This window comes from Entelurus aequoreus, linkage group LG09 (genome assembly GCF_033978785.1).
Source record: "Entelurus aequoreus isolate RoL-2023_Sb linkage group LG09, RoL_Eaeq_v1.1, whole genome shotgun sequence".
NCBI classification, from domain to species: domain Eukaryota; kingdom Metazoa; phylum Chordata; class Actinopteri; order Syngnathiformes; family Syngnathidae; genus Entelurus; species Entelurus aequoreus.
In genome coordinates, this window is record NC_084739.1 from 5018309 (window position 1) to 5046012 (window position 27704).

The 27704-nt window shown below is 37.8% G+C and overlaps 2 protein-coding genes across 5 annotated transcripts in view; one reads left to right on the forward strand and one right to left on the reverse strand.

The window, feature by feature from the left end:
• LOC133657077 (dystonin-like) overlaps positions 1 to 427 on the reverse strand; it is a 220070-nt gene extending 219643 nt beyond the window's left edge. For both annotated transcript variants that reach the window (XM_062057994.1, XM_062057995.1), the window contains exon 1: positions 310 to 427. The gene's annotated coding sequence lies outside the window, so the exon portion shown is untranslated. The remainder of the gene's footprint in view (positions 1 to 309) is intronic.
• LOC133657078 (E3 SUMO-protein ligase ZNF451-like) lies at positions 1 to 27051 on the forward strand. Of its 3 annotated transcripts, none has more exons than XM_062057999.1 (13): positions 1 to 135; positions 5047 to 5107; positions 6478 to 6561; positions 6647 to 6760; positions 13258 to 13369; positions 14515 to 14668; positions 14744 to 14870; positions 14957 to 15116; positions 16683 to 16830; positions 19398 to 20812; positions 21967 to 22032; positions 22274 to 22348; positions 26560 to 27051. In XM_062057999.1, exons 2-13 carry the CDS (start codon positions 5051 to 5053, stop codon positions 26598 to 26600), a joined length of 2553 nt encoding a protein of 850 aa, XP_061913983.1. In that variant the 5' UTR covers positions 1 to 135; positions 5047 to 5050; the 3' UTR covers positions 26601 to 27051. The 3 variants fall into 3 exon arrangements, with proteins under 3 accessions (XP_061913983.1, XP_061913980.1, XP_061913982.1); XM_062057996.1 differs by having other exon boundaries at positions 8 to 135; positions 21967 to 22068; positions 26560 to 27050; XM_062057998.1 differs by having other exon boundaries at positions 70 to 163; positions 21967 to 22068; positions 26560 to 27050.
• Positions 27052 to 27704: the final 653 nt, after the last annotated feature.

A 27704-nucleotide genomic window follows, 5' to 3' on the forward strand; every position in this document is an offset into this window, starting at 1 on the left:
GAGTTTTCAAAAGGAGTGGTCACTTGGAGCTACTTGTGACGTATTGTGTCGCGGAGTTTGATATGCTATCCAAGAAGAGCCACACTAGAGAGAAGAAGTCAACGTTAAATTAGATTTTGGCGGTGAAGCAGACGGGTGAGATCATAGACATATATATCTATGGGTGAGATGACCACGCGTGTTTGTTCGTTGTTGCAATCAACCAGCATATGTTTACCTAACGTTGCATCAGCGAGAACTACTCTTAGCTACACGTTTGCTTTATTTCAACGTTTTTTAGACCGACTGAGCGTTTCCTGAAGTACTCACCAGACTCAACAAAGGCGTAAAATGAGAGTGCAACTAAGAATTGTGACTTATGACTTATGTCGACGACATGTTTGGTTACATATTTAATTGTTCTACACTTCCGAACTCAAAAATGCACCTCCAGGCCGCTTTAGGTCTTCTTCGTGGTTTTAAGAAACGTTTTACTCGTTTGCTGCCTCTAGCGGTCATGAATAATAGTGCAACAACATAGGATCCGTCAGACTGTTCAAGACCGCCAGTCTTTTTTTAACATTATGTGAGTTTTTTGTTACACAGCACACTCTATTGAGTTTATACGCGTTGTTAAATGTAAACATGGTGTATTTTCTTAACATTCAAGTGTCTAAAGCGTATTTGCATCCAGTATTTAAGATGGAGCTACATTAAAGGTTTTTTTAGGACGGCTACATTAAAGGGTTTTTTAGGACGGACTATAGAAGACCTTTAAGTAACCTTTTAGCATGCGCTATTCTGTTTAATTTGCTAATGAAGACTATTTTGCTTTCTGATTTTGATTGACTAGACTTAAGTACAGTATTGTAGGCTGAAAACGGGTTGTCGAAGGATATCGACAAATATTGATATTTTTTATGACCTATGGAAAATAAGGACCAGGAGAAAAATATATAACATATATTTAGGGCTGGGCGATATGGCCTTTTTTAAATATCTCGGTATTTTTAGGCCATATCGCGATATACGATATATATATCCCGATATTTTGCCTTAGCCTTGAATTAACACTTGATACATATAATCACAGCAGTATGACGATTCTATGTGTCTACATTAAAACATTCTTGTTCATACTGCATTAATATATGCTCATTTTAAACTTTCAGGCAGAGAAGTAAATCACAAATAAGTCAATTGACCAAAACTGTATTTATTAAACAGTTATTAAGCAGTGGCACAAACATTCATGTCATTTCCAAAACAGAAAGTGCAAGATTGTCAGAGACATTTTAAAACAAGCTATAAGTGCACTTTTGTGCATGATGTCCTCAAGATGACAAATCAAAACTACACTAAATTAGAGTACACTTTTTGTACAGAACGCCACTACAATAGTTTAAAAACATGATGTCACACAAGATATTTCAATAAGTGTCAAATAAAAATGAGCTGCATAATAGGAAATAAAATAGTGTTCGTCCTTCGCTATTTGGTAGGTTCCTGCGGACATTATGTCCTTTTGTTGTCGACTCTTTTTTTCATACAGTGTTGATGTGAAAATGTTTGCCTCAGCATTTTGATGGTGTGGCACCGGCCGGAGATGTTGACATGCGGAGTAAGCACTGTTCATTCTCTAGCAGGTGACTTTTCAAATGATGCTACATATTAGCAGTAATGCTACTTTTTGTAGCAATGCTTTTTCCCCACACTTGACAAATTACGGTTGTCTGTTCGACATATTCCCACTTGAAGCCAAATCACCGCCAGACGATGGACCCCCTGCTGTTTTTCTTGGGAATTAATTCTTCCTTCATTTGTTACCAGATTCGCACCTTCTTTCTCTCGTATTACCACTCGCACCACAGCTAACTTTGCTCCGCGAGGGCGTATACGTATGTGACGTATGACGTGACAGTATGTGACGTATGTAGACGGTGCGCTTGTTGTCTGTGAGAAGGAGACACAAGAAGGAGTGGGAAGAGCCTGTTGTGTAATGCCAGCAGTTAAAAGCAACTGTGAGAACGTATACTCGAATATCACTATATAGTCATTTTCTATATCGCGTATATCGATATATTGCCCAGCCCTACATGTACATATTTTTATTTTAAATGTAACCTTCTTCTGAATATAATCCCTTCAGCTATCGAGGCAGAAAGGAAAGGAAATGTCAACACAACCATGGAAAACACTCCAGCGTTCGAATTTTACCGCGGCATTTGCCGCGACCGCCTTCGTCATTTGCCGTAATGCAAAAAAAATTGACCGACATTTGCGGAAAGAACATGCCGTGACCGCCCTTGACTTTTTACTTGTTAATGGACGAGAGATGTAACAGTAAATGGTATAATGATAATTTGCGATAAAAGTCCAGACGGTTAGTAATACCGTTTTATTTTTTAATGACCGAAAAAACGTGATTTATTAATGCATTTTTGGCAACACGAAGCAGCGTTTGGCTGGATAATCATGGCGGACCAACGACACCGACTTTGCTGCAGAGATTTCCCCTCGGAGTAAACGGAGCCAAGCACTTGATTTAACCGCCTTGTGTTTTAGAGCACACTGCTGTGTTTAGATCAGTGGTTCTTAACCTGGGTTCGATCGAACCCTAGGGGTTCAGTGAGTCAGCCTCAGGGGTTCGGTGGAGCCTCCGCCGCGGAGGTCAAGACACATCCGACTCATCTTGTAAATAAAAACTTCTCCCTATCAGCATACTATGGATACCCCCAAACAATGTTCCATCTGATTTGCAGGTGTGTAATTTGTTGTGAGGTCATGCACTGTGTTGGTTTTGTTCTTTGAACAAGGTGATGTTCATGCACAGTTCATTTTGAGCACCAGTAAAAAAAAAACATAACTTTGTCGTGAATTTGAAAAAACAAAAACATTTTATTTATCACTAAAGAAGAGTTCGGTGAATGCGCATATGAAACTGGTGGGGTTCGGTACCTCCAACAAGGTTAAGAACCACTGGTTTAGATGGATACAGGTGTGGACAATATAGTAGACAGACGCACTTGTCCCCACACTAAAAGTATACAGCGAAGGAGAAAAACTATTTGATGTTTTGCAGCAGTGTCGTAAACGTTGTCACAACTTGTTTATAAAGTCTTTAGTTTGTTTACTAGGATGCTCACTCGTCCTTTATTTAACTGCAAATTGTATCAGTGTTCAAATAACATCAATACTAGCTAAACTGTTTTGTCATCTCATCGAATTGAACGCAGGCTGTGAAGATTGTTTATTCGATGTGAGAGGGATCACTGCGGGTTTTTTGTCGTTGACCAAACTGTTGTACTGAACCACTAGGAGGCGTTGGAGAAGAACAAAGCTTGTTAGACTTCATCTTCATTAGCCAAACTGCTTTGTGTTTTATTTTGATATCAAAAAGTAAACACCAGGTTGTTGTTTTTTACATTGTGTTTTTTTCATGTCACTAAGGTATTACTTCAAACATTGTGTTTTTTTCATGTCACTAAGGTATTACTTCAAAAATCATTCATGTGACACAGCATTTTGTTAGTGTTATTGAGTATAGTTAATTCCTATATGACATATTTCTGATCAAACTCCTAATGTATCTGTCCCAATATGTCATCTACTTCTACATATAAATGTACATAACTTAAAAACAATAAAAACGCCCTCTATCAAAATGTAAAAATAGAGATAAAGGCATCATGGAATGGACAAAAAGCTTTCAAGTTGATGTAATTAAAGAATAAAAAAACCTAATATTTGTCTATAGATATATGGATAACATTTATCTATAGTCTTTTTATTAGACATTACAAATGACTTGATGGTATAACGTTCACACCCCAACACTGCTTTACTTAACAATCAGTAATCCTGACTTGAATATTGATAACAATAATCTTAATAAGTACTTTGGCCATAATTGGCAGCCCTAGATCTCATATATGCCTTGGTGCCCTAAAATATTAGCCCTCTTTTAAGGCAAAACTTGCCTTGACCTTTTTAAAAAGTAAAAATGTGAGGCCTGCCTATGGAAAATAAGGACCAGGAGGAAAATATATAACACGCACATATTTTTATTTTAAATGTATCCTTCTTCTGAATATAATCCCTTCAGATATCAAGGCAGAAAGGAAAGGACATGTCAGCACAACCATTGAAAACACTCATAAAGGAAACACAATTCTAAACACTCAACAATAACTTCTTAAAATGAAGGTGCAAAAATAAGGAATATGTAAGAAATGCTTAATAAATTATAAAAAAATAGTGCAAAGTGTGAACATGTAAACATAGAAACCTGAGAAGAACCATTTTCTGCAGGTTTACTGCCATGGAATTTGCATGGTCTGTGTAACATTTAATTTGGTCTGTTATTCTTATTTAAGTGTGGAAATGACTTTATGTTATGCAGTAATTATTGTTTTAATATTATCGAACCAAACTACTTTTATTTAAAAATAGCACATTTGTTATATTTTGTTTTTATTTTATTTGAAAAGAAGAGGTGAGCGCAGCTATGGACTACGGTCTGTTTGGAAAAAAATCCAAAAAAACTGCCACACTGTCGAGACTACTCTTCCTGTTTTATCCACAATTTCTTCACTCTCTGCAGCATTCATTTATAGTTTCTCTTCTCACTCACTTAAAGACTCCAAATAGTAAACAGGTAAAGAATAACATTTGCCTCATTTGGCTCTACAGGATCAAAATAATCTCACACTTCGGAATCGTCTGTTTCCATTCTGAACGATGATGGAGACGAAAACTGATGTCAAATGCGACACGCCACTCTGCCGACTTCATTTAGTACAAACTGTCACTTGTGAGCCAAAATAAGCGCTTTCTAATAAACAGTTTGGCGCTTTGCAGTCAAATGACACAGCAGCTCTATTGGTCAGAATTAATTTCCTTAAAGTGACACACATTAGGCTTCGAGGGACACCGTATCAATCTTTGTGTTTCATAAGGCATTAATGCATTACTGTTGTTTGACCCATCTCTAAAATACACTTCTTAGTGTTTACCCGATTTGGATTTTGGTCTGTAGTTTTAACATTTGTTGTTCTTTTTTTCTAGATAAATGTCTTCTCCTGGTCAAGAAGAAGAGGATGAGGTGGACGAAGTGGAATTTGTGTCTGTGAGTAACCCATAACCAAAGTAGTTAGCACATATGTCTGCCTCACCGTCAGGACATTTGCGTTTGAATTAGGGCTGTCAAAGTTAACGCGATAATAAACCGTTAACTATACATTTCAATAACGGCACTAATTTTTTTATCGAGCGATTAACGCAAACACTTGCTTTTTATAAACCACTAACGAGCAGTATTTGACAAAAGAAAGTCTACCTTATGGAGATATCAGGTTCAAAGCCATGGAAAGTTTAGTAACTAAGAATGGTTTTAGTTATATTGTAAAACTTACAAACGTTGCTTGGAGTTATGAATGAAGAATCCAGCCCCACATCTTTGGAACCTATTACCACCAGACCTTTGTAACATTGACTCAATATCCCTCTTCAAATCAAGACTCAAAACACACCTATTCCTGACTGCTTATTCATTGTAAATCTTATCGATCTTTGTTGTTGTGGTTGTTTTCGTCCAATTGATTTTATTGTTTTGATTTTGTACGGTGTCTTTGAGTGCCCAGTAAGGCGCCTTATAAGTGAAATGTATTATTATTATTATTATTATTACAATTTTACTATCTCTTAAGTGACATTTTCTTTGTAAAATCTAGCATCTTTATATCTTTTATCTGTTAATGGAGAGTTGGACACTGTACTTGTGTTAAGAGAGGAGCTAAAAATGGGCTTTCTCTACTTGAAGGACCAGCAGCCGTTGTGAAACAATTGAAAACTAGAGCAAAACTATTGATTTGGTTTGAATTAATTTCGAACATGCATTCAATTACAAGTGATACATTATATACCTTACATATTTATACTTCTCTTTACAACATGTTCGAAAAGGGTTGGGAAGAAGCCAAGCTTATTTATTCCTACCCCTTTTTCATATCATAGCAATTTAGCACATTTACTTCCTGTCCTCATTTTGTAACACAATTTACATCAATGAAATACAACAGATCTCTTTATAATAGTTAAGTCGTTTATGATTCACATATGAGATTAAAAAAAATAACACATTTTCAATATATAAGAACAAATATATTATATTAATTACTAATGTCAGAGTTTTTTTATCCTCTTTAAAGAAGGTAGTTGCATCTTTGACGATTATGCAAATTGTATGATGTCATATTGACCCGACACGCCCGCACCGCGACAAGTATATTGGCAATCTCGGGGAAACTTTGAACTTTGCCTAACTCTAGACAACAACTGTGTCTAAAATCTAAATAACATTTGAATGCAATTATTTAATTAGTGTACTCATGCAACGAAAGGTGGGCTTGTTAAACATTTTTTACCTTGATATTTGAAACCATACATTAATTACTATATTAATTCAGTACATTACAAAGTGACCACTGCTTTACACAGGAGGCCCCACTAAGGCCAGTGATACAGTGTGTCGATCTGCTGAGCGATAGTGACGAAGAAGGCTGTTCTTCATCGATACAAACGGTGAGAAAAACGACACATTAAAATTGAGCGGTACAGACACAAAATTGGAGCTATATTCATCGTCATGGCCTTTCTTTTCCTAAAGATCGATGATAAAATTAACCGGCAAAAAGCGCACGTGGCATCTACTCTGGACAGACTGGCGCAGCAGGTGGCCCTGGAGAAACGGGAAAGAGCGGACAAATGTAGAGCCTTCAAGGTAAGAAAGCATGGATTAAAACAATTTGCAGGGTTTGTATGGCCACGGAAACCTGGCAAATTCATGGAATTTTAAAATGTTATTTGCTCAAATGCTATTTAATACATTTTGATTAAATGATAAATGGGTTATACTAGTATAGCGCTTTTCTACCTTCAAGGTACTCAAAGCGCTTTGACAGTATTTCCACATTCACACACACATTCACACACTGATGGCGGGAGCTGCCATGCAAGGTGCTAACCAGCAGCCATCAGGAGCAAGGGTGAAGTTTCTTGCCCAAGGACACAACGGACGTGACTAGGATAGTAGAAGGTGGGGATTGAACCCCAGTAACCAGCAACCCTCCGATTGCTGGCACGGCCACTCTACCAACTTCGCCACGCCAATTGATTGATGTTTTAGAAAAGTAATGGAAATATATCTCAAGTTTCATTAATCCAAACATAATCAATGTCGAAACGAAATGTAAATTGCTACGGACCGTCATGATTCGGTGTGAGAAATATATATTCAGTCTAGTCTGTGTGTGCATGTGGCGTGCAATGCACTGGGCAGGCCCACTAACTCGTTACTTCTGCTAGTTTGGTGACGATGCCAGCGAAGTGCAGCTTCAATAACGCATGGATTTTTAAAGATAAATACAAATTGTAGCTGGCAAGACGTGCTAAATGTAAACTGTGCCTGAAAACATTGGACATTTCGAATATGGGCGAGGCAGCGCTCGTTAGCCGCTAGAAATTAAGTCCCCAAACCTGAGATACTTTGAGCACTAAAATGCCTGAATTCATACTAACTCATCCAAGTGCACAAGCTATTTTTGCCGCCATGTTCCCAAAACAGCCAGATTGCCGTGAAATGTAACTGTGGTGAGAACAAGTGTACCTTTTTACTGTGCTTTTGAGCTTGCCTAGCACTCTAAAATACTCCTACTGTCATTAAAGCTGTTAGACAAAAGCCTAAATCTGCATCTGTCCACTAATAGGATTATTTACACATGAAGTTGTAGGGTGGGCTAAATATTTGGAAAATGAAATGGACGAAATATTTTGAAACTGAAATGAGAGAATGTATCCAAATGTGCCTTCCTGGTGGTTTTGTTTGTTTTGTTTTGGAGAAGCACAAAACATTTCAGATGTAAAACTAATTTTACAAAGGATTCAGGGAACATTATTGTGGCATGGCAGTGAGGATTGAGAAAAATGGCCACACTGGAGAATAACTCAAATTACCGCCATCTAAAATATAGTATGAAACCTATTATAAAATCCATGTAGGAATAAAATGTAAAAAAATTCATAAAAACATAACATTAAGAGAGTAATGTAGTAATAATAGCAATAAGCAAAATAAAAAATAAAACAATAAAAAAAACTTAAGAAGAGCATGAACGTGATCAGTAAAAAGCCTGATTATAAAGGTATGTCTTTAACCTTTTTTTTTTTTAAAGTATCAACGGTAGGGTTGGGTATCGTTTGAATTTGAACGATTCCGATTCCGATTCTTTTTTTCCGATTCCTGGCGATTCTCGATCCCGATTCTTTTAAGAGGCAGGGTCAAAAAAAAGTTTAGGATATTTTAAATGAGCTAGCTAACCTACAGTCTTTCTGAATGAAATAGTCTGACATTCTCCATCAATTTTAATTCTATTAACTTTTTATGAACTTTACTATAAATTCCTCACAGGGCTGTTTTCAACTAGAATATAAATATCAAATCTATGAACTTGAATATAAATATTATAAATTATGAATACATTTTCCCAGGGGTACACTTTCCTCAAGAGAGCTTTATTTTTGAAAACCTCATGAAAACACCTTTACACATAAGTGTATGATGCTGCAGGAAACCTCATGAAAACACACTTACACACACAAGTGTATGATGCTGCAGGTACTTAAAAATGTTACCGTGCGCCCACTGATGGGCTAACCTGGTGCAGAAAAGCAAATAAACAATAAGAAACAACTTGCAAAACCCAGTCCAGATTAGCAGCAGGTACAGTATAAAATCAGAGACAGTTCTTGTTTAGGAAAATGACCATATCCGCCTTCTCAGGCAGGATGCATGAGCGTTCTGGACAGATAGTGTCTCCTGCTGTGGAAAATACACGTTCGCTGGGTGTGGAAGAAGCTTGAACGCATAAATAGGAGAAAGTGAGATCTGACAGCAAAGGATAAGTCTTTTGTTGGTTCCACCGGACCACCACCATGTAGCAAGGTCGTCAGACATAAGTATTGGTGGAACGTCTTGGTACATCTGCAGCTCTCTCTCCACTCGTTTCTTGATGGACATGGAGCTCTGTTATTTCGCGGTTATTTCATTTTTTTTTATAAAGTAAAGCCACACTTTCGACCGCCGACGCCCGCTATCCATGCTTGAGCTTGACTGACTCGCTCGGCTATGCTAACACTTCCGGCGGTGGGCGCTTCTTCGTTGGTGTTCAGCGGCTTCTTCTTCCGGTTCGGCGGACATATTTTTTTCCGGTCGGCTGACTGGGTATCGAAAATAGGAATCGAAATTTCAACTTTTGAACGATTCTGGGAGAATCGGAAAGTTAGTCCCGGTTCCAATCGATACTCGATACCCAACCCTAATCTGTGGCTCTCTTGACAGGCTGTTCCATAGGTGGGGGCCATAGTGGCAAAAATCCGCCGGAACGTGGGTCTTTTTTCTGGTAATTGGTAAAGATAAAAGTTTGGTACCAGAGGACATAAGGATCCGCGACGGTTGATACTGTAAAAACAGGTCTGTTAGATAAGAAGGCGCAAGGCTATTGGGAGATTTCAAAACTAATAATATAACTTTAAAATTAAGGCTGCAGCTAACGATTATTTTTCTATCGATTAATCTATAGATAATTTTTTCGATTAATCGGTTAATCTATAGATTATTTTTTCGATTCTTCATCTATAGATTATTTTTCCTTTTACCGATTATTTTTTTATTTTATTTTATTTAAAATGAAGATGAAAAAATAAAAGTAGGCCAGTTTTTTCAAAAGGCATGGCTTTTATTTACCAAAAAAAAGTATGGCCACTCAGTCAACATTGACAACAAAATGACAAAATATTCTGTAACAATGTAAACATTTAAAACTTTTAACATTTAACAAAATTAAAAGTAGCTTATTTGCTTTTTAATGTGCAAATATAAAAGTAAACATCCAGTGCAAATCTTAATATTCTGCAATAGTATAAGCATTTCAAAAGTAAAAGTATTGCTTATTTTGCTTTAAAATGTGCAAAAATAAAGATAAACATCCAATACAAAAAAGTGCAAAACGAAATATTCTGTAACAACAGTGTAAACATTTCAACAAAAGTGAAAGTATTGCTTATTTGCTAAAATGTGCAAAAATAAAGATAAACATCCAATACAAAAAAGTGCCAATCTAAATATTCTGGAGCACTGTAAACATTAAGTATTGCTTTTAAAATGTGCAAAATAAACCTCCAGTCCAACACAGTACACAATAACCAATTCTACTCATTCCAGTGAGTGACTAACAGTTGTAATGAAGAAAGGTTAGCATGTCTACTTGCTTTGCTTCTTTTCTTGTTTACAATATTCCCAGCAGCTGAAAATAGGCGCTCAGAAGGGGTCGATGTGGCTGGAACTGAGAGGTAATTAGCCTTCACCTCAAACCAGGACTGCGAGCGAGCTGAGCTGCAGTTTAAGTTTCTAGTAGGTCAACGGGCTTATAGTGATGTTACTAGTAGTTGACTGGGAGGTGTTTATTATTATTTGGGGAGAGTCCGCTGCCTGATGCTCACCTGCTAAACACCTATCTGCTCGACGCTGAAGCGCTGACTACATGCGCTATGAATACGCACTGCTGATTGGCTGATAATGCTTCGTGTGTACCAATCAGATGGTTGTGTGGGTGGGACAATGCTGTGTGCTGAGACAGAGGCAGAGAAGCAAAGCAACTTGTTAAGACTTTAGCAGCTAAAGTTAGCTTTAGCTTAGAAACTCGTTCGGTACACCCCCGTACCGAACCGAAATCCCCGTACCGAAACGGTTCAATACAAAACACATACCGTTACACCCCTAGCAGATACAAATGACACATTCATGTTTTTGTGTAATGATGACAACGTATGCTAACGCGGACGATTGACTAGTTGATGGTTGATGGTTTTCTTTTCAAATGTTCGTTCATAGCCGTTGTGCTGCTATGATAGGCCATTTCCGCTCGACACAGTGTGCATACAACAACATTATTAGGCTGTGTATTGAAATACTCCCACTTTTGACGACTTTTGGCGTGCGTTTTTCCCCTCGCTCGCACAGTCTGCTTTGCGCTCCGCCATGACGGTAGTGTGACGTAATTATGCGACGCGTCGACGCACAAAAACGGCATCGACGTATTTACATAACCGATGACGTCGACTACGTCGACGCGTCGTTTCAGCCTTATTTAAAATCGACCCTGAAGTGGTCGAGGTGCCAATGCAGCAACTTTAAAACTGGTGTAATGTGCTCCTACCCACTGATCCTCATCAGAATGTGAGTTTTGTGATGATTGTAGAGTTCTAAAATTATTTTTGTGAACACCAGAGATCATTACAATAGTCTAAACGACTGCAAATAAAAGCATGCATTAGCATGACTGAGAGACTAATGCAAATGCTGCCCTTTAACAAAGCTCCAACTCATCCCACTCATTTCTTGCTATGAAAAGCTTAATTTTTATAGCCCCTTATTGAAAGGGATTTGGGACAGTTTCTTGGCATATTTATTAAAAACGTGGGATCAAACAATATAAATATTTAGAGCAACAGTGCCTCCATGTGGACAGCATACAACATATGCAATGTTTACAATACATTTTGCTGCACATTAGAAGGATACTTAAAGGTGCCATATGTAATAATTTCATGTCAAGTCATCATTAAATGACCCTGATATGTCAAAAGGCATTAATAAATCACGTTATTCTCGAATACCTTTATAACTGATAACGGTAGTTCAGCCGGGATATGCTCATTTCAAAATTAGATTTACATCCCCGAAATATTGTTATTGTTTTGATTTCCGATGCTCCGCCCTCCACCGTTTGACCAATTAGAAAGTCTGAGTGTGTCACATCCAGGTTGCCACTTACGCACCGCCCTCTTCGTCGAGCTACTGCCACTGGTAAAGTTACTAAACATGTCAGACCTTAGTAAATGTAAAAGGGGTCGTTACGATTCTCAACTTATTCATGACAAAAACCAGGAATAAAACAAGGATTTGTATCGGGGATGCCTTTGAAAGATGGAGACGATTAAAGGCGTAGAAGATATTTTCATCTGACGCCAAACTTGCTAATTTCCTCCTAAATAGGAAAGTCAGCCATTTACGTTTTCTTACTTGTAATAAATGGAAATGGACATTTCGTATGTAAACTTTATTGTCCAATACGGTCTATGATCTTGTCTAACAAAGCTAGTATGTTCATGCAACGAATGCTTAGGAGTGAAGCACCACCATCACACTAGCGTATCTTAGCATGCTAGCCCGGTCAATGACCCATCGACATATAGGCTGACGGGAGAAATATATGCCCGTTAGCCTGTATTTCGATGTCATCCAACTGACAAGGCAAAGTACGGTATATCTTCGACAAATAAAAGCTATGTGGATATGGGTAGTGTCAGTGCCTATTTTGTTCTCAATATGCTGATATGCTAAAGAAATGTGTTCCAACATTATCACGGCTAATTGCGGTTTCTGGTACTTTATGTGCATAAGGCACATATGGGGTGGTATTTGCTTGGCACATTATAATGCATTACATGCAGTGATTTTCTACTTTGTGTATTGACATGGTAGTATCCATCAATCCATTTTCTACCGATTTATGCGTAACATGGTTTTTGCGTATTGTGGGTTGGCTCATAGAATTGCACTCTGCACTGAAAGATGGTGATGTGCGTACATGGAAGAGAATGCAGTGCGTCAGGTTGGATGCAAAATGGAGTTATGCTAAATGAAATGTGGCGGTAATTTTACTGTTGGCCTTGGCTTGCCATCCAAGTAGGCTTATGGGATTATATAATGTATTATATATTATTATATATCATTATTTTGATGGTGGTCATATGGTCAAACTAGACATTTTAGCAGGGTAATGCCAACAATCTGTCCCGACTCCCGACAAAAATATTGCTGCGTAACTTTACAAATAAATTTGGCTAATCGACATCTGTAAAATGTGGCATAATTACTTAGTAAACCATCTTGCAATAACTATAAACAAGAGAAACCTACAGCATAGGACTCACCAATTGCCATTTGAAGTTCCTTGGAGTGGGATTCGGATTCGGCTGCGTATCTGGCAACCTCAGTCATGGAGACTGGGAGGGGACTACAGAATTGTGACCGTGATTGCTGTACCATTACTGGCCACATTACTACATATGGGCCCTTTAAGTCTTTCGTTTGCTACATAGTTTCCACAGACATGTGCATGAATATGCGCAGAATAGTTTCGTTTTTGTTTTTTTCAGGAAAAACAGATACAGCAAAGAGTTCACGGACAGCAGGAGCTAATGTGTCGATCAACAAATACAACGAATCAAGAGGCAAAGCGCTGTGTGGATGCGTGGCTAAAGATGCCTGGTATGTACTGTGTTAAAAGGAGGAGCGGTACAGTGGCACCTCGATTTACGAACGCCTCTATTTGCGACTTTGCCAAATATGACTCGGTGTGCAAACCATGTTTCAGCGTACAAACACTTCATTCATTCATTTTGCATGCCACTTGAAGACATCGGAGGCTGACATTTTGATGACATAATTTTGTTTACACATGGACACGGCCCTTTTTGAATAAGTTGGGCACCATACATTCTGTACACACGGGTGCGGCAATTTTAAAGAGCTTCAACGGCTAGCAGCACTTCTAAGTTCCTTACCACAATTGTCGTAACTTGCGCCCGTCAGAGCTGTGTCAACATGTTTTAGAGATCACCTTGTGTCATCAGAAACGCTTTGAATGAGTATGGCTGTATAGCTTCAGGTTGCTAGACAACCACTTTGAGCTAGCTTCTCAGCGAGTTAGCCTCTGGTTAGCAGCACCTTCAGTTTGAGGATTTTACCAGCGAAGGGGGATTTGGTCCGCAGCGAGTCTTTAATTGTTTTGAGACCAAAAAATATGCAAGAGCGCACCTTTTATTACATCAAAAGAGAAGGCACTAGCAGGACACAAGCTGATGAAAGATCTACTCACACTGTGAGTTTGTGCCAATGCTTGCGGTGATTACGTGAAACCACTGCTGGTTTGTCACCCCAAAACTGCCAGTGTTCAACAATGCCACAAATATTCGTAAAGAAAAGGTAAAATGATTTTCCTTTTTTTTGTTTTGTTTTATTGTAGCAACATTTTGGCGCGCACCAACAAGACTTCAGTCTGTGTGTTTGTGTTGACATTCAAGCTTACTGTAATGTTGTTGTGTAGTTTGGATTTTTTAAAAAATGTTGAGCCATTACCCCTTATCTTGGTTTGATGTTTGTGTGTATATATACAGTATATACATTAAAGTGTCTTTAAAAGTGTGCAGTTTAAAAAAAAAACTAAAATAGGGACTTTTGTTGAGGATAGAACCAGTTATTTATGTTTGCATTGATTCTAATGGGGACCTCTGCCTCATTATACAAACCTTTTGGTTTACAAACCATGTTCAAGAACCAATTAAGTTCGTAAATCGAGGTTACACTGTGTTAGCAAATGTCCACACAGATACAGTATCTTGCATTTTTTCTAGGCCTCCAGCCTGGAATGATCAATTCCGGATTTGAAAGACGCAGACGTGCACGGTCTGCTTTTCCTATAAACCCTTCAAGAAAACACACATGTCCAGTTATTAACTGTGGGCGAGTTTTTGACAACGTGTCTCTACTTGACGGTCATCTAAAAAGGTGCTTTTTGTAGTTTTTTTTGCATTTGTGTTCCAATCTGAATATTTAATTATAAATTCAATTTTTTTTCCTTAGGTTTGACCACTCGCCTTGTGATCCCACACTCGGTCTTAAAGGAAATCCCGCCATGTTTTTTGCCTGTGTGGTCTGTTGTTGTTACTTTCCGAACAAGGACGAGTGGAGGTCACATGTCCAATCAAAGGTTACTCCGCTCATTTAACCCTCATTTATGTTACATTTTAACTAATTAAAAGAAAATAAATTTTTTGGATGTATTCCTTTTTTTAGGCATCGTCCGCTAATCCTGAGGGTCACTGCGTGTCCCAGAACTGTCAGCGCATCGTTTGCTTTGCCTGTCCAGCCTGCTACGCCCTCTTCAACCTGCGAGACGAGTGTCTTCAACACATGTCGTCCAAAAACCACTTTAATGAGTCGCTTGTGATGAGTGGTAAGAGTGAACTTTGTCCTCAAAGCTCTAAAGTTACAATGTTAAAAAGTCTATTTGTAACAAACATCATCTTTCCAATGTAACTGCAGTTTTTTTTATTTTGCCCATCATCCACAATCCTTGTATGAGACAAGAACACATGACTTTCCTTTTTCTGTGTATTCTAAACACAGTCCACCCGGAAAGTATACACAGCGCTTCACCTTTTACACATTCATTATGTTAAGGCCTTATTCCAAAATGGAATACATTAATTTTTGTCCTCAAAATTGTACAGACATAATGACAATGTGAAGTTTTTATTCTAAATAATTAACTAAATACATAAATATTTACAGTGTTGACACACTTCTGGCAGCAGTTACAACCGCAAGTGTTTGCCCCAAACTTGGCACACCTATCTTTTGGGGGGTTTTGCGCATTGCTCTTTGCAGCACATCCCAAGCTCCATCAGGTTGGATGGAAAGTGTCGGTTTTCATCCAGGATGTCTCTGTATATTGTTGCATTCATCTTTCCTTCTATTCTGACTAGTCTCCCAGTTCCTGTAGCTAAAAAACATCCTCAAAGCATGATGCTGTGGCCACCATGCTTCATTCGCAAGTAAAATTTTTGTCTCATCAGACCATATAATTTAATTTTTCGTGGTCTGAGAGTCTTGCAGGTGCATTTTGGCAAACTTTTTACTAAGAAATTACTTCTGTCTGGCCACGTTACAATACATGTCTGATTGGTGGAAAGTTCTCCTCTCTCCTCTCACTTAGTCAGAGCTGTAGCTCTGACAGAGTGACCATCGGGTTCTTGGTCACCTCCCTGGCTAGACTAAGATGAATGCAGCAATGCACAGTGACATCCTGGATGAAAACCAACGTTTCTCATCTAACCTGATGGAGCTTGAGAGGTGCTGCAAAGAGGAATGGGCAAAACTGCCCAAAGATAGGTGTGCCAAGCTTGTGGCATTGTATTTAAAAAGACTTGAAGCTGTAATTGCTGCCAAAGGTGCATCAACAAAGTATTGAGCAAAGGCTGTGAATACTTATGTACATGTGATTTATTTATTTTTTCATTTTTAATACATTTGCAAAAAAAAATAATCACTTTCACACTGTCCTAATGGGGTCTTTGTCTGTAGAATTTTGAGAACAAAAAATGAATTTATTCCATTTTGGAATAATGTTGTAATATAGGGAAAAAGGGAAGCGCTGTGAATACTGCTAGTAAAAGGCGTCTAAAGATACGATCTGTTCTGTCTATAAAGCCCTCTAAAAATCTCCAACACTGTTTTATATACATGCTGAATGGATGTAATGTAGTAAGTTATTGCCTCACATAAGGATTGTGTATAGTGGGAGTATAAAGTGCAATTCCCCTTTGATTATTTTAATGGAATTTTTTTGTCATTATGCCATCATATATTGTGCAGTTCATTTTTATTTTTTTAAATTCATAATGAAACCTGCAAACTAACTCAAAATCACTTGATATTCACCATATAGGGACATTTTTTAGACACGGCTTAATAGGTAAGGCTTACTAGTTTGATTTTATTTCTTTTGTGCTCATTTCAGACACTAGTCAAGGAGCTGCGCCAATACCGGTGCCACAACACGCTAAGCATCGCATCATCTCTCTGTGCAAGGAAACCTCGTTCACTGTCCAATGCAGTCTGTGTCACAAAGTGCTGAGTTCACATCAGGCAGCGCAAGCTCACTTTAAGTAAGTTTCACTTTCTGTCTTTCACTTAGTGATTGCTGCTGCGGTTTTGTTTGCACAGGTATTTGGGTGTTTCATTCAAAAAATATAGTTATTAAAGTTAATACTCAGCTTTTTGGGTACATAAGTAAAATAAACAGATGTATGTGTGTTAACTTGTACATACTAATGCTAGTATAGGTGTACGTTTTACCTGTACTGTACATACCAAACTCCAAATTAAAAAGCAATAACCCTCATCATAAAAGATAAACAATACCAGTCAAATAGTTTGAAAACAATTTCTATGCTGTCTGTGAAAGTGTATTCCAAGTTTTGTCTGGTATTGCATGATTTGTAAAAAGAACAAGTTATTTTAAAATTAAGTAACCAAAAAACATTTGCTGTTTTGATAAAAAAATATATATATAATTTTTTTGTTGCATCTGCATATCTTTTTGCTGGAAATGACACAGTGTTAAATGATTGTAAGACATTCTAATAACAGATATTAATTTAATGTTTTAAAGTTCCCAGTACACAATTAACCCCTACCCTCATACGGTTTTATTCAATGTTCAACAAAAGTGCCGAAAATGAAATTCCAGTGCTTATGTGTCTTGTACATGTTAAAGAATGGACAACAATAAAGCATCTTGAATCTTGAAGTAGTTAGTTTGAATGCTCTATATCAGAGGTCTTTAACAGAGGGTCCGTGACCCCCAGAGATTCCGAAAAGGTACTGCAGTGGTGGGGGGGGGGGGGGGGGGGGGGGCATTTTTGGTGTATCACTTTTTTAAATTTTTTATTTGATAATATTCCTCCCAGCAATTTGTTCACAAATGTAAATGTCTTTAAATCCACATTAACATTAATCCAACACACTGTAATGTTGTTTTAGCTATAGCAGTAGCGTAGCCACGCTACTCACAATAACTTGCAGGTTTAAAATAAACATCCATCCATCCAATTTCTACCGCTTATCCCTCTTAGGATCGCTAATATTTGTATATTTAGCTTTATAGTTAGCATTTTAGATATCGTAGCGTTTAGCGCAGCAAACTGCCACTGAGCGATTAGCGGTGTTATTTGATTTGATTGACATTACTAGCACATTAACACGGAAGGACAAGCCAGAATGAGACAGCGTCCGACCTCGCTTTTCCAACTATAAAAAAAAAAGCACCTTAAGATGTTCAATATTTAAGTAAATGTTTTGCTTAGAGAAAGGACTCCATTTTATTGTTTTTTTTGTTTAGGATAACAAAGTTATTTACCTTCCAATTACAGTAAATGGTAAAAAATTATACAGCAATAAGAAATACAAGTTGATATCCTTTTTAAATGGTTACTTGTATTATTATATATTATGATTGCATTACATTATAAACACTAAGTAGTTTTTGTATCGATATTTATTTAGTTTAAGAGCATGATGTAGACAAAAGCTCTGAGTCTGTCTGCATAAAGACAAATAATTTTCACAGTAAATTATGGCACAGTGTTCTAATGTATGGCACTTTCAGACAAGAATGTGTAATTGACTGTCTAAAAGTAACATGTCTTCCTTCACTCTTTATTTTCGCCGTTTTATGCATTTTAATGTATAAAACATAAAAATCGCAAACCTGGGGAGAAAAATTACAATTAGGGTTTTTTGTCAGAATTGTGGAGCCCTATTCCCTGCTCCGTCTCTACTTTTGCTTGGGGTTTCTTGGACTGGAATACGTTGAAGACCCCTGCTCCTTTGTTTTGCTAAATGTTAGCAGAATCCTTTAAAATGCTACCTTGAGATGTCCGATAATATCAGCCGATAAATGCTTTAAAATGTAATATCGGAAATGATCGGTATCAATTTTTTTTATTATCGGTATCTGCATCGGTTTAATTTTTTATTTTATTTTTTATTTTTATTAAATCAACATAAAAAACACAAGATACACTTACAATTAGTACACCAACCCAAAAAACCTCCCTCCCCCATTTACACTCATTCACACTCATTCACACAAAATGGTTGTTTCTTTCTGTTATTAATATTTTGGTTCCCACATTATATATCAATATATATCAATACAGTCTGCAAGGGATACAGTCCGTAAGCACACATGATTGTGCGTGCTGCTGGCCACTAATAGTACTAACCTTTAACAGTTAATTTTACTCATTTTCATTAATTACTAGTTTCTATGTAACTGTTTTTATATTGTTTTACTTTCTTTTTTATTCAAGAAAATGTTTTTAATTTATTTATCTTATTTTTTTTATTTTTTTTTAAAAGGACCTTATCTTCACCATATCTGGTTGTCCAAATTAGGCATAATAATGTGTTAATTCCACGATTGTATATATCGGTATCGGTTGATATCGGTATCGGTAATTAAGAGTTGGACAATATCGGAATATCGGATATCGGCAAAAAGCCATTATCGGACATCCCTAATGCTACCATAAACTGCCTTTCGTCCATATTGTTTAGGCATGTGGGTAACTTTCACCAGAAATAAAGCAATAAAACTAGCTCATAATTGTTAATGTACATCTCTTAACACAATTTCTTGGGTCTTCTTTTGCTATCTTTCTGTCCCCAGTGTGCACTGCCGACAGGGCTCTGCAGTGGCCAAGGCTGATAAAACAGTGGTGCAGTTAATGAAACAGATGCAAGTGCGAGGCCAGTGTTCCCTCTGCTGTTTGATCTTCCTGAGCCAAGCGGAAGTGGAAAGGCACAGAGAAGCAACCCAACATGATGTAGATATCAACAAGACCATGGAGCGAGCTCTTCTCCAGTACTGCAGGTTTAGTGAAAATCAACATAGGACTGACCGTGAGGAGAAAAGGTCTGTCACGAGCACGCCCAATCAAAAAAGAAACAAGAACAACATCAAGCATGAAGACTTTCCAGCCAAACGACAGAAGTTAGGAAGCACTATGACCGCGTGGTTCTGTGAGTGTGGCCTGAGGTTCTCAGAGGAAGTCACCGCCAGTAATCACATCTTGGCTGCCAATCAAATCTTCTATCAGTGCGCCGTGTGTGGAAAACACATGGGAGAATCTTCAATCACCCGCCTGCACATGAGCCGCTTTCACGGAGGAGCTCACCTCTCCAACTTCTGCTTCTACTGCCGCAAGTGCAAGGTGGAAATGCCTCGCTTGGAAGACATCATGTCGCACGTGTCAGACACGCACCGAGAACACACCTTCTTCACTGAACAGGAAGTGCCCGCGGAAGCCAAGGCCAAGCTGTCCGCCAGCAAAATGGACCCGTGCTCTTCCTCCGCGCTCCCGCCCGTCCCATCTTCATCCAAACCGGCGCCGACTTGGATGTGCAGGATGTGTGAGGACGTCTTCGACTCCAAAGCCGCCGTCCACGAGCACTGCAGCGACTTGAGCAGCCACAGCTTCCAGAGGTTCGCCTGCGGCCACTGCCCACAGAAGTTCTTCAAAGAGTCCACCGTGCGGCGGCATTGCACCAACGAGCACAACGGGCAGATAAAGAGCGCCCACTTCTGCGGCCTGTGCGACAGCATGTCGTTTAAGTCCGAAGGCGAGTTCCTGCAGCACTACGAGAGCCTCCATAGTAGAGACTACTACTGCATGGACGAAGGCGTTGAACCTGCTGCAGCTGCTGAGAGCGTCTCGCCGGCGGACTCATGTCCATGCATGGTCTCAGAGAAGACCGAAACTGCGATGAAAACCACATACAAACGCTGCATGATGAGTCTCGCCTCTGAAGGCCACTGCCGGTACGTGTGTGCCCCGTGTGCGATAACTGCATCCTCCTACGCTCAGATCAAGACTCACGTCCACACCACACACGCCGCCTTGAAGCTGGACAAAACCTTTGAAGTAGAATGCAGGACGTGCAGGGAACGCTTTGCAGATATTCCGAGTTTCCATAACCACCATCACTCCCAGCACTGTGCGCTGGAACCGTGCGTGAGCTCTAGAAGCTCCGCGAAGAATGTGAAAGTAGTGAACGCTGTGGAGGTCAGAGAAGAGCTGAATGGTAAAACACTTTTTGAGTTTATTCAAATGTTTGATTCTTGTTTAGTATTTGGCATTATGGGCAATTTTCCAAATCGCTTCGGTTTTCATTTATAATGTTCAAAATTAAATTAGTCACAATTCCATTCGACCTACACTGAAATATTGAAAACTTCTCAAATTTGTTACAAAATACAATTGATTGATTGAGACTTGTATTAGTAGATTGCACAGTACAGTACATATTCCGTACAATTGACCACTAAATGGTAACACCCGAATACGTTTTTCAACTTGTTTAAGTCGGGGTCCACGTTAATCAATTCATGGTACAAATATATACTATCAGCATAATACAGTCATCACACAAGTTAATCATCAGAGTATATAGACTACCGTTCAAAAGTTTGGGGTCACATTGAAATGTCCTTATTTTTGAAGGGAAAGCACTGTACTTTTCAATGAAGATAACTTTAAACTAGTCTTAACTTTAAAGAAATGCACTCTATACATTGCTAATGTGGTAAATGACTATTCTAGCTGCAAATGTCTGGTTTTTGGTGCAATATCTACATAGGTGTATAGAGGCCCATTTCCAGCAACTATCACTCCAGTGTTCTAATGGTACAATGTGTTTGCTCATTGGCTCAGAAGGCTAATTGATGATTAGAAAACCCTTGTGCAATCATGTTCACACATCTGAAAACAGTTTAGCTTGTTACAGAAGCAACAAAACAGACCTTCCTTTGAGCAGATTGAGTTTCTGGAGCATCACATTTGTGGGGTCAATTAAACGCTCAAAATGGCCAGAAAAAGAGAACTTTCATCTGAAACTCGACAGTCTATTCTTGTTCTTAGAAATGAAGGCTATTCATTATTTACAATCCAGGGGGTGGGATGTGGAGGGGGTTGGGCGGGGGGGTTAGGTTTGGTTGATATCAGCACTTCAGTCATCAACAATTATATCATCTGAGAAATGGACATTGAACCAGTGTAGGTCTGACTTCATAGGTTATGTACAGCGAGCAGTGAACAAATTAACCTTTTTTAAATTCATCATATAAACTTCGGCCAACTTAAACTTCCTCAAGTCTCAAAAGTGTCATTTTGAAGTAGGAAAGGAATTGCAAGTGACAGTGTAATTGTATTGCAACGGTTTTCTTTCTTTTAATGCAGAGATTGAAGATGAGAAGCTGCAAAGGTTTTTGAAAATGGAGCAGAATGAGAGGGATGTCGATCAAAGTAAGCAACTAAACCAGCAGGGCTCTGGCTCAGCAGGTAACATATTTTGTCATTCATCGGAGTTCCTGTTTGTACATTTTTTCACTTGCTGGTTTGTTTTTGGTTTGAAAATCTAAATCATTCCTGTATATCTAGAAACGATTCATCTTTAGAGACCTTTGACTGTAGGAATCAGTTGCTATGTTATTATATTGCTGCTTTAATTACAGCTGACTTTATTCAAGTTTGTCTTCCACTACAGATGATGATGACGATAACGATGAGGTGAAACAAGCACTAACTATGAGTGTAATAGAAGAACAGCAGGAGTCAGCAGGTATGTCATTGAAAAGCCCGGCAGGAGACTTACCGGTAATTGTAATAAAACAATAGCAAAAACGGAAAACAAATGTACAAACGTGGCATCTTCCCAGAAAGGGATTGTGTCCTGCATGTCTGCTTAAAGGTATGTAGGAAACACCTCCAATGAAAACATGATTATATATATTTTTTAATTATATTCAAAATAATTATTATAAAAATATTTTGTCTTTGTGTGCGCACGATGTAATATATAAGTGTATATATAATTACATATTTATACACACATGTACAGTACAGGCTAAAAGTTTGGACACACCTTCTCATTTCAATGTGTTTTCTTTATGTTCATGACTATTTACATTGTAGATTGTCACTGAAGGCATCAAAACTATGACACCTGTGAAGTAAGGCTGCAGCTAACGATTATTTTTCTATCGATTAATCTATAGATTATTTTTTCGATTAATCGGTTAATCTATAGATTCTTTTTTCGATTAATCTATAGATTATTTTTCCTTTTACCGATTATTTTTTTATTCAAAATGAAGATGAAAAAATTAATGTAGGCCAGTTTTTTCGAAAGGCATGGCTTTTATTTACAAAAAAAAAGAAGTATGGCCACTCAGTCAACATTGACAACAACATGACTAAATATTCTGTAACAATGTAAACATTTAAAACTTTTAACCTTTAACAAAATTAAAAGTAGCTTATTTGCTTTTTAATGTGCAAATATAAAAGTCAACATCCAGTGCAAATCTTAATATTCTGCAATAGTATAAGCATTTCAAAAGTAAAAGTATTGCTTATTTTGCTTTAAAATGTGCAAAAATAAAGATAAACATCCAATACAAAAAAGTGCAAAACGAAATATTCTGTAACAACAGTGTAAACATTTCAACAAAAGTGAAAGTATTGCTTATTTGCTAAAATGTGCAAAAATAAAGATAAACATCCAATACAAAAAAGTGCCAATCTAAATATTCTGGAGCACTGTAAACATTAAGTATTGCTTTTAAAATGTGCAAAATAAACATCCAGTCCAACACAGTACACAATAACCAATTCTACTCATTCCAGTGAGTGACTAACAGTTGTAATGAAGAAAGGTTAGCATGTCTACATGCTATGCTTATTTTCTTGTTTACAATATTCCCAGCAGCTGAAAATAGGCGCTCAGAAGGGGTCGATGTGGCTGGAACTGAGAGGTAATTAGCCTTCACCTCAAGCCAGGACTGCGAGTGAGCTGAGCTGCAGTTTATATTTCTAGAAGGTCAACGGGCTTATAGTGATGTTACTAGTAGTTGACTGGGAGGTGTTTATTATCATTTGGGGAGAGTCCGCTGCCTGATGCTCACCTGCTAAACACCTATCTGCTCCACGCTGAAGCGCTGACTACATGCGCTCTGAATACGCACTGCTGATTGGCTGATAATGCTTCGTGTGTACCAATCAGATGGTTGTGTGGGTGGGACAATGCTGCGTGTGTACCAATCAGATGGTTGTGTGGGTGGGACAATGCTGCGTGCTGAGACAGAGGCAGGAGCGAAGCAGCTTGTTAAGACTTTAGCAGCTAAAGTTAGCTTTAGCTTAGAAACTCGTTCGGTACACCCCCGTACCGAACCGAAAGCCCCGTACCGAAACGGTTCAATACAAAACACGTACCGTTACACCCCTAGCAGATACAAATGACACATTCATGTTTTTGTGTAATGATGACAACGTATGCTCACGCGGACGATTGACTAGTTGATGGTTGATGGTTTTCTTTTCAAATGTTCGTTCATAGCCGTTGTGCTGCTGTGATAGGCCATTTACGCTCGACACAGTGTGCATTCAACAACATTATTATTAGGCTGTGTATTGAAATACTTCCACACTTTTGACGACTTTTGGCGTGATTTTTCCCCCTCGCTCGCACCGCTCGCATCGTCTGCTTTGATCGTCTGCTTTGCGCTTTGCCATGACGGTAGTGTGACGTAAATATGCGACGCGTCGACGCACAAAAACGGCGTCGACGTATTTACGTAACCGATGACGTCGACTACGTCGACGCGTCGTTTCAGCCTTACTGTGAAGTGAAAATCCTTTTAGGTGACTACCTCTTGAAGCTCATCGAGAGAATGCAAAGAGTGTGCAAAAAAGTAATCAGACTAAAGAGTGGCTATTTTGAAGGAACTAGAATATAAAACATGTTTTCAGTTATTTCACCTTTTTTTGTTAAATACATAACTTCACATGTGTTCATTCACAGTTTTGATGCCTTCAATGACAATCTACAATGTAAATAGTCATGCAAATAAAGAAAACTCATTGAATGAGAAGGTGTGTCCAAACTTTTGGCCTGTACTGTATATATTAGACATATATAATCTATAACAGTGGTTCTCAAATGGGGGTACGCGTACCCCCGGGGGTACTTGAAGGTATGCCAAGGGGTACGTGAGATGTTTTTTAAATATTCTAAAAATAGCAACAATTCAAAAATCCTTTATAAATATATTTATTGAATAATACTTCAACAAAATATGAATGTAAGTTCATAAACTGAACATCAAATCAAGTAGGCTAGTCCATCCATTACCATAAACCCAGAGTTTCCCCCATGCCATGATGGTTTGACCCTCACTAAAATGTCTGTCAAAAGAACTGTGAAAAGAAATGCAACAATGCAATATTCAATGTTGACAGCTAGATTTTTTTGTGGACATGTTCCATAAATATTGATGTTAAAGATTTATTTTTTTGTGAAGAAATGTTTAGAATTAAGTTCATGAATCCAGATGGATCTCTATTACAATCCCCAAAGAGGGCACTTTTAAGTTGATGATTACTTCTATGTGTAGAAATCTTTATTTATAATTAGGGACGGCGTGGCGAAGTTGGTAGAGTGGCCGGGCCAGCAATCGGAGGGTTGCTGGTTACTGGGGTTCAATCCCTACCATCCTAGTCACGTCTGTTGTGTCCTTGGGCAAGGCACTTCACCCTTGCTCCTGATGGCTGCTGGTTAGCGCCTTGCATGGCAGCTCCCGCCATCAGTGTGTGAATGTGTGTGTGAATGGGTGAATGTGGAAATACTGTCAAAGCGCTTTGAGTACCTTGAAGGTAGAAAAGCGCTATACAAGTACAACCCATTTATAATTGAATCACTTGTTTATTTTTCAACAAGTTTTAAGTTATTTTTATATCTTTTTTCCAAGTAGTTCAAGAAAGACCACTACAAATGAGCAATATTTTGCACTGTTATACAATTTAATAAATCAGAAACTGATGACATAGTGCTGTATTTTACTTCTTTATCTCTTTTTTCCAACCAAAAATGCTTTGCTCTGATTAGGGGGTACTTGAATTAAAAAAATGTTCACAGGGGGTACATCACTGAAAAAAGGTTGAGAACCACTGATCTATAATATACATATATTATATATATATATATATATATATATATATATATATATATATATATATATATATATATATATATATATATATATATATATATATATATATATATATATATATATATTAGGGCTGCAACTAACGATTAATTTGATAATCAATTAATCTGTCGGTTATTACTTCGATAATCGATTAATAATCGGATAAAAGAGACAAACTACATGTCTATCCTTTCCAGTATTTTATTAAAAAAACAGCATACTGGCACCATACTTATTTTGATTATTGTTTCTCAGCTGTCTGTACATGTTGCAGTTTATAAATGAAGGTTTATTTAAATTTTTTGTTTTTAAAATCCTCTGCGCATGCGCATAGCATAGATCCAACGAATCGGCAACTATTTTTATAATCGATTTAATCGATTAGTTGTTGCAGCCATAATATATATTTATATATTTTGAACATGTTTAAAATTAAAAATATTTATACATATAAATATTATACAAATTATATATATATATATATTTTTTTTTTTTATAATATGTTGTGTGTGTATATAAGTGTCTATGTATATATATTTTTAAATATATGTATATATATACATATATATTTTTTATATATGTTGTGTATATATATGTGTCTATGTATATATATTTTTAAATAATATATATATGTGTGTGTGTGTGTGTGTGTATATATTGTGTATATATGTGTGTATATTTATACATGTCATATTCCAGTTACCCCCTATGAGTTTTTTAAAAACTGTACAAATGTGAGTCTGACTATTAATACTAATTTTGCCTATTCTACAATCCTTCACAGAGTTTGCGGAGGCTCTTAAAAGAAGCCTTGTGGACTACTGAGGAGAAGACCTTTTGACAGTGATCATAAGGTTTTGCACTTCTTACTGAAATATGTATATCAAAGGCTATTCCACTGATAATAATATAGAACACCACAGGTCAAATATGAGCAGTTTGCTTATTTCTGAGTTGTTGTTTGGGCCATTGCTCCGTCGAGGGAATGCTGCTGAGCCAAGACGTGCTATAGATGGTGTTGATGACGCTGCAAGATGCCACAGTCCGCTCACATAGCCTCGCTTGTAACGCAACACTGCTAACTAGCTTGTGGATTTCCCCTCAGTTTTCATTGCAACACTCCAAAGTCAGTTGCATGACACCTCAAGGAGTGCGACACCTTGCGACTGATTCTTGTTTAACTGTCCAGTATTGACAATGAAGTGTTGTTTAATTGTGAATGGAAATGTATTAAAAGTCCAAATGTAGAAATAAACTAGTGAGATGTATTGTATGTTAGTACAGTGACTGTGACTAATTATAATGCTCATTATTATGGGTATGATTGTTTAGGACAGAGGTTCAGACAGTTGCTTTTCACTGCGCTCTGGTGTTTACATGTGAGGTGCCAGTGACCTCGCTCTGTGTCAATTAATTCTGGTTCTGTGACGACCGTGTTAAACATTGACTAGGGTTTACAACCGGATAGACTTTAATAGTGACAATAATTTTGAGTTTGCGTGTTTATGAATTCACATGATCTGCACATCAGCTAAAAAGAGGTACATAGTCATCATTGTATCTTACCATGATGTAAAACTCATTTAGCCTCATAATGGCTAAATTACATTTTCAAAATAGCTATCAGTATGCTATAGTGCAGTGCTACATTAACTACAAGCACAATCATAAACATAATACACTTATCTGATGGTGTCAAAACCTGGCGTTTGTTTAAAATCAAAATGGTGACTTATTGTGTGAATGCTCCAAAGCAGTGGTCCCCAACCTTTTTGTAGCTGCGGACCGGTCAACGCTACACCCGGTCAACGCTACAGGGGGGGGGTGGGTGGGGGGGGGGGGGGGGGTGTAGTTACGAAAAAAAAATTATTATTATTATTATTTTTTTACATAAATAAATACAATCATGTGTGCTTACGGACTGTATCC

Excerpts from the sequence above, each read along its gene's own strand:
- LOC133657078 (XM_062057996.1), top strand. The coding sequence starts at position 5,051 with ATGTCTTCTCCTGGTCAAGAAGAAGAGGATGAGGTGGACGAAGTGGAA. Across the intron at positions 6,761-13,257 it reads ACAAATGTAGAGCCTTCAAG|GAAAAACAGATACAGCAAAG; the intron begins GTAAGAAAGCAT and ends TGTTTTTTTCAG. Across the intron at positions 15,117-16,682 it reads TGAGTCGCTTGTGATGAGTG|ACACTAGTCAAGGAGCTGCG; the intron begins GTAAGAGTGAAC and ends TGCTCATTTCAG.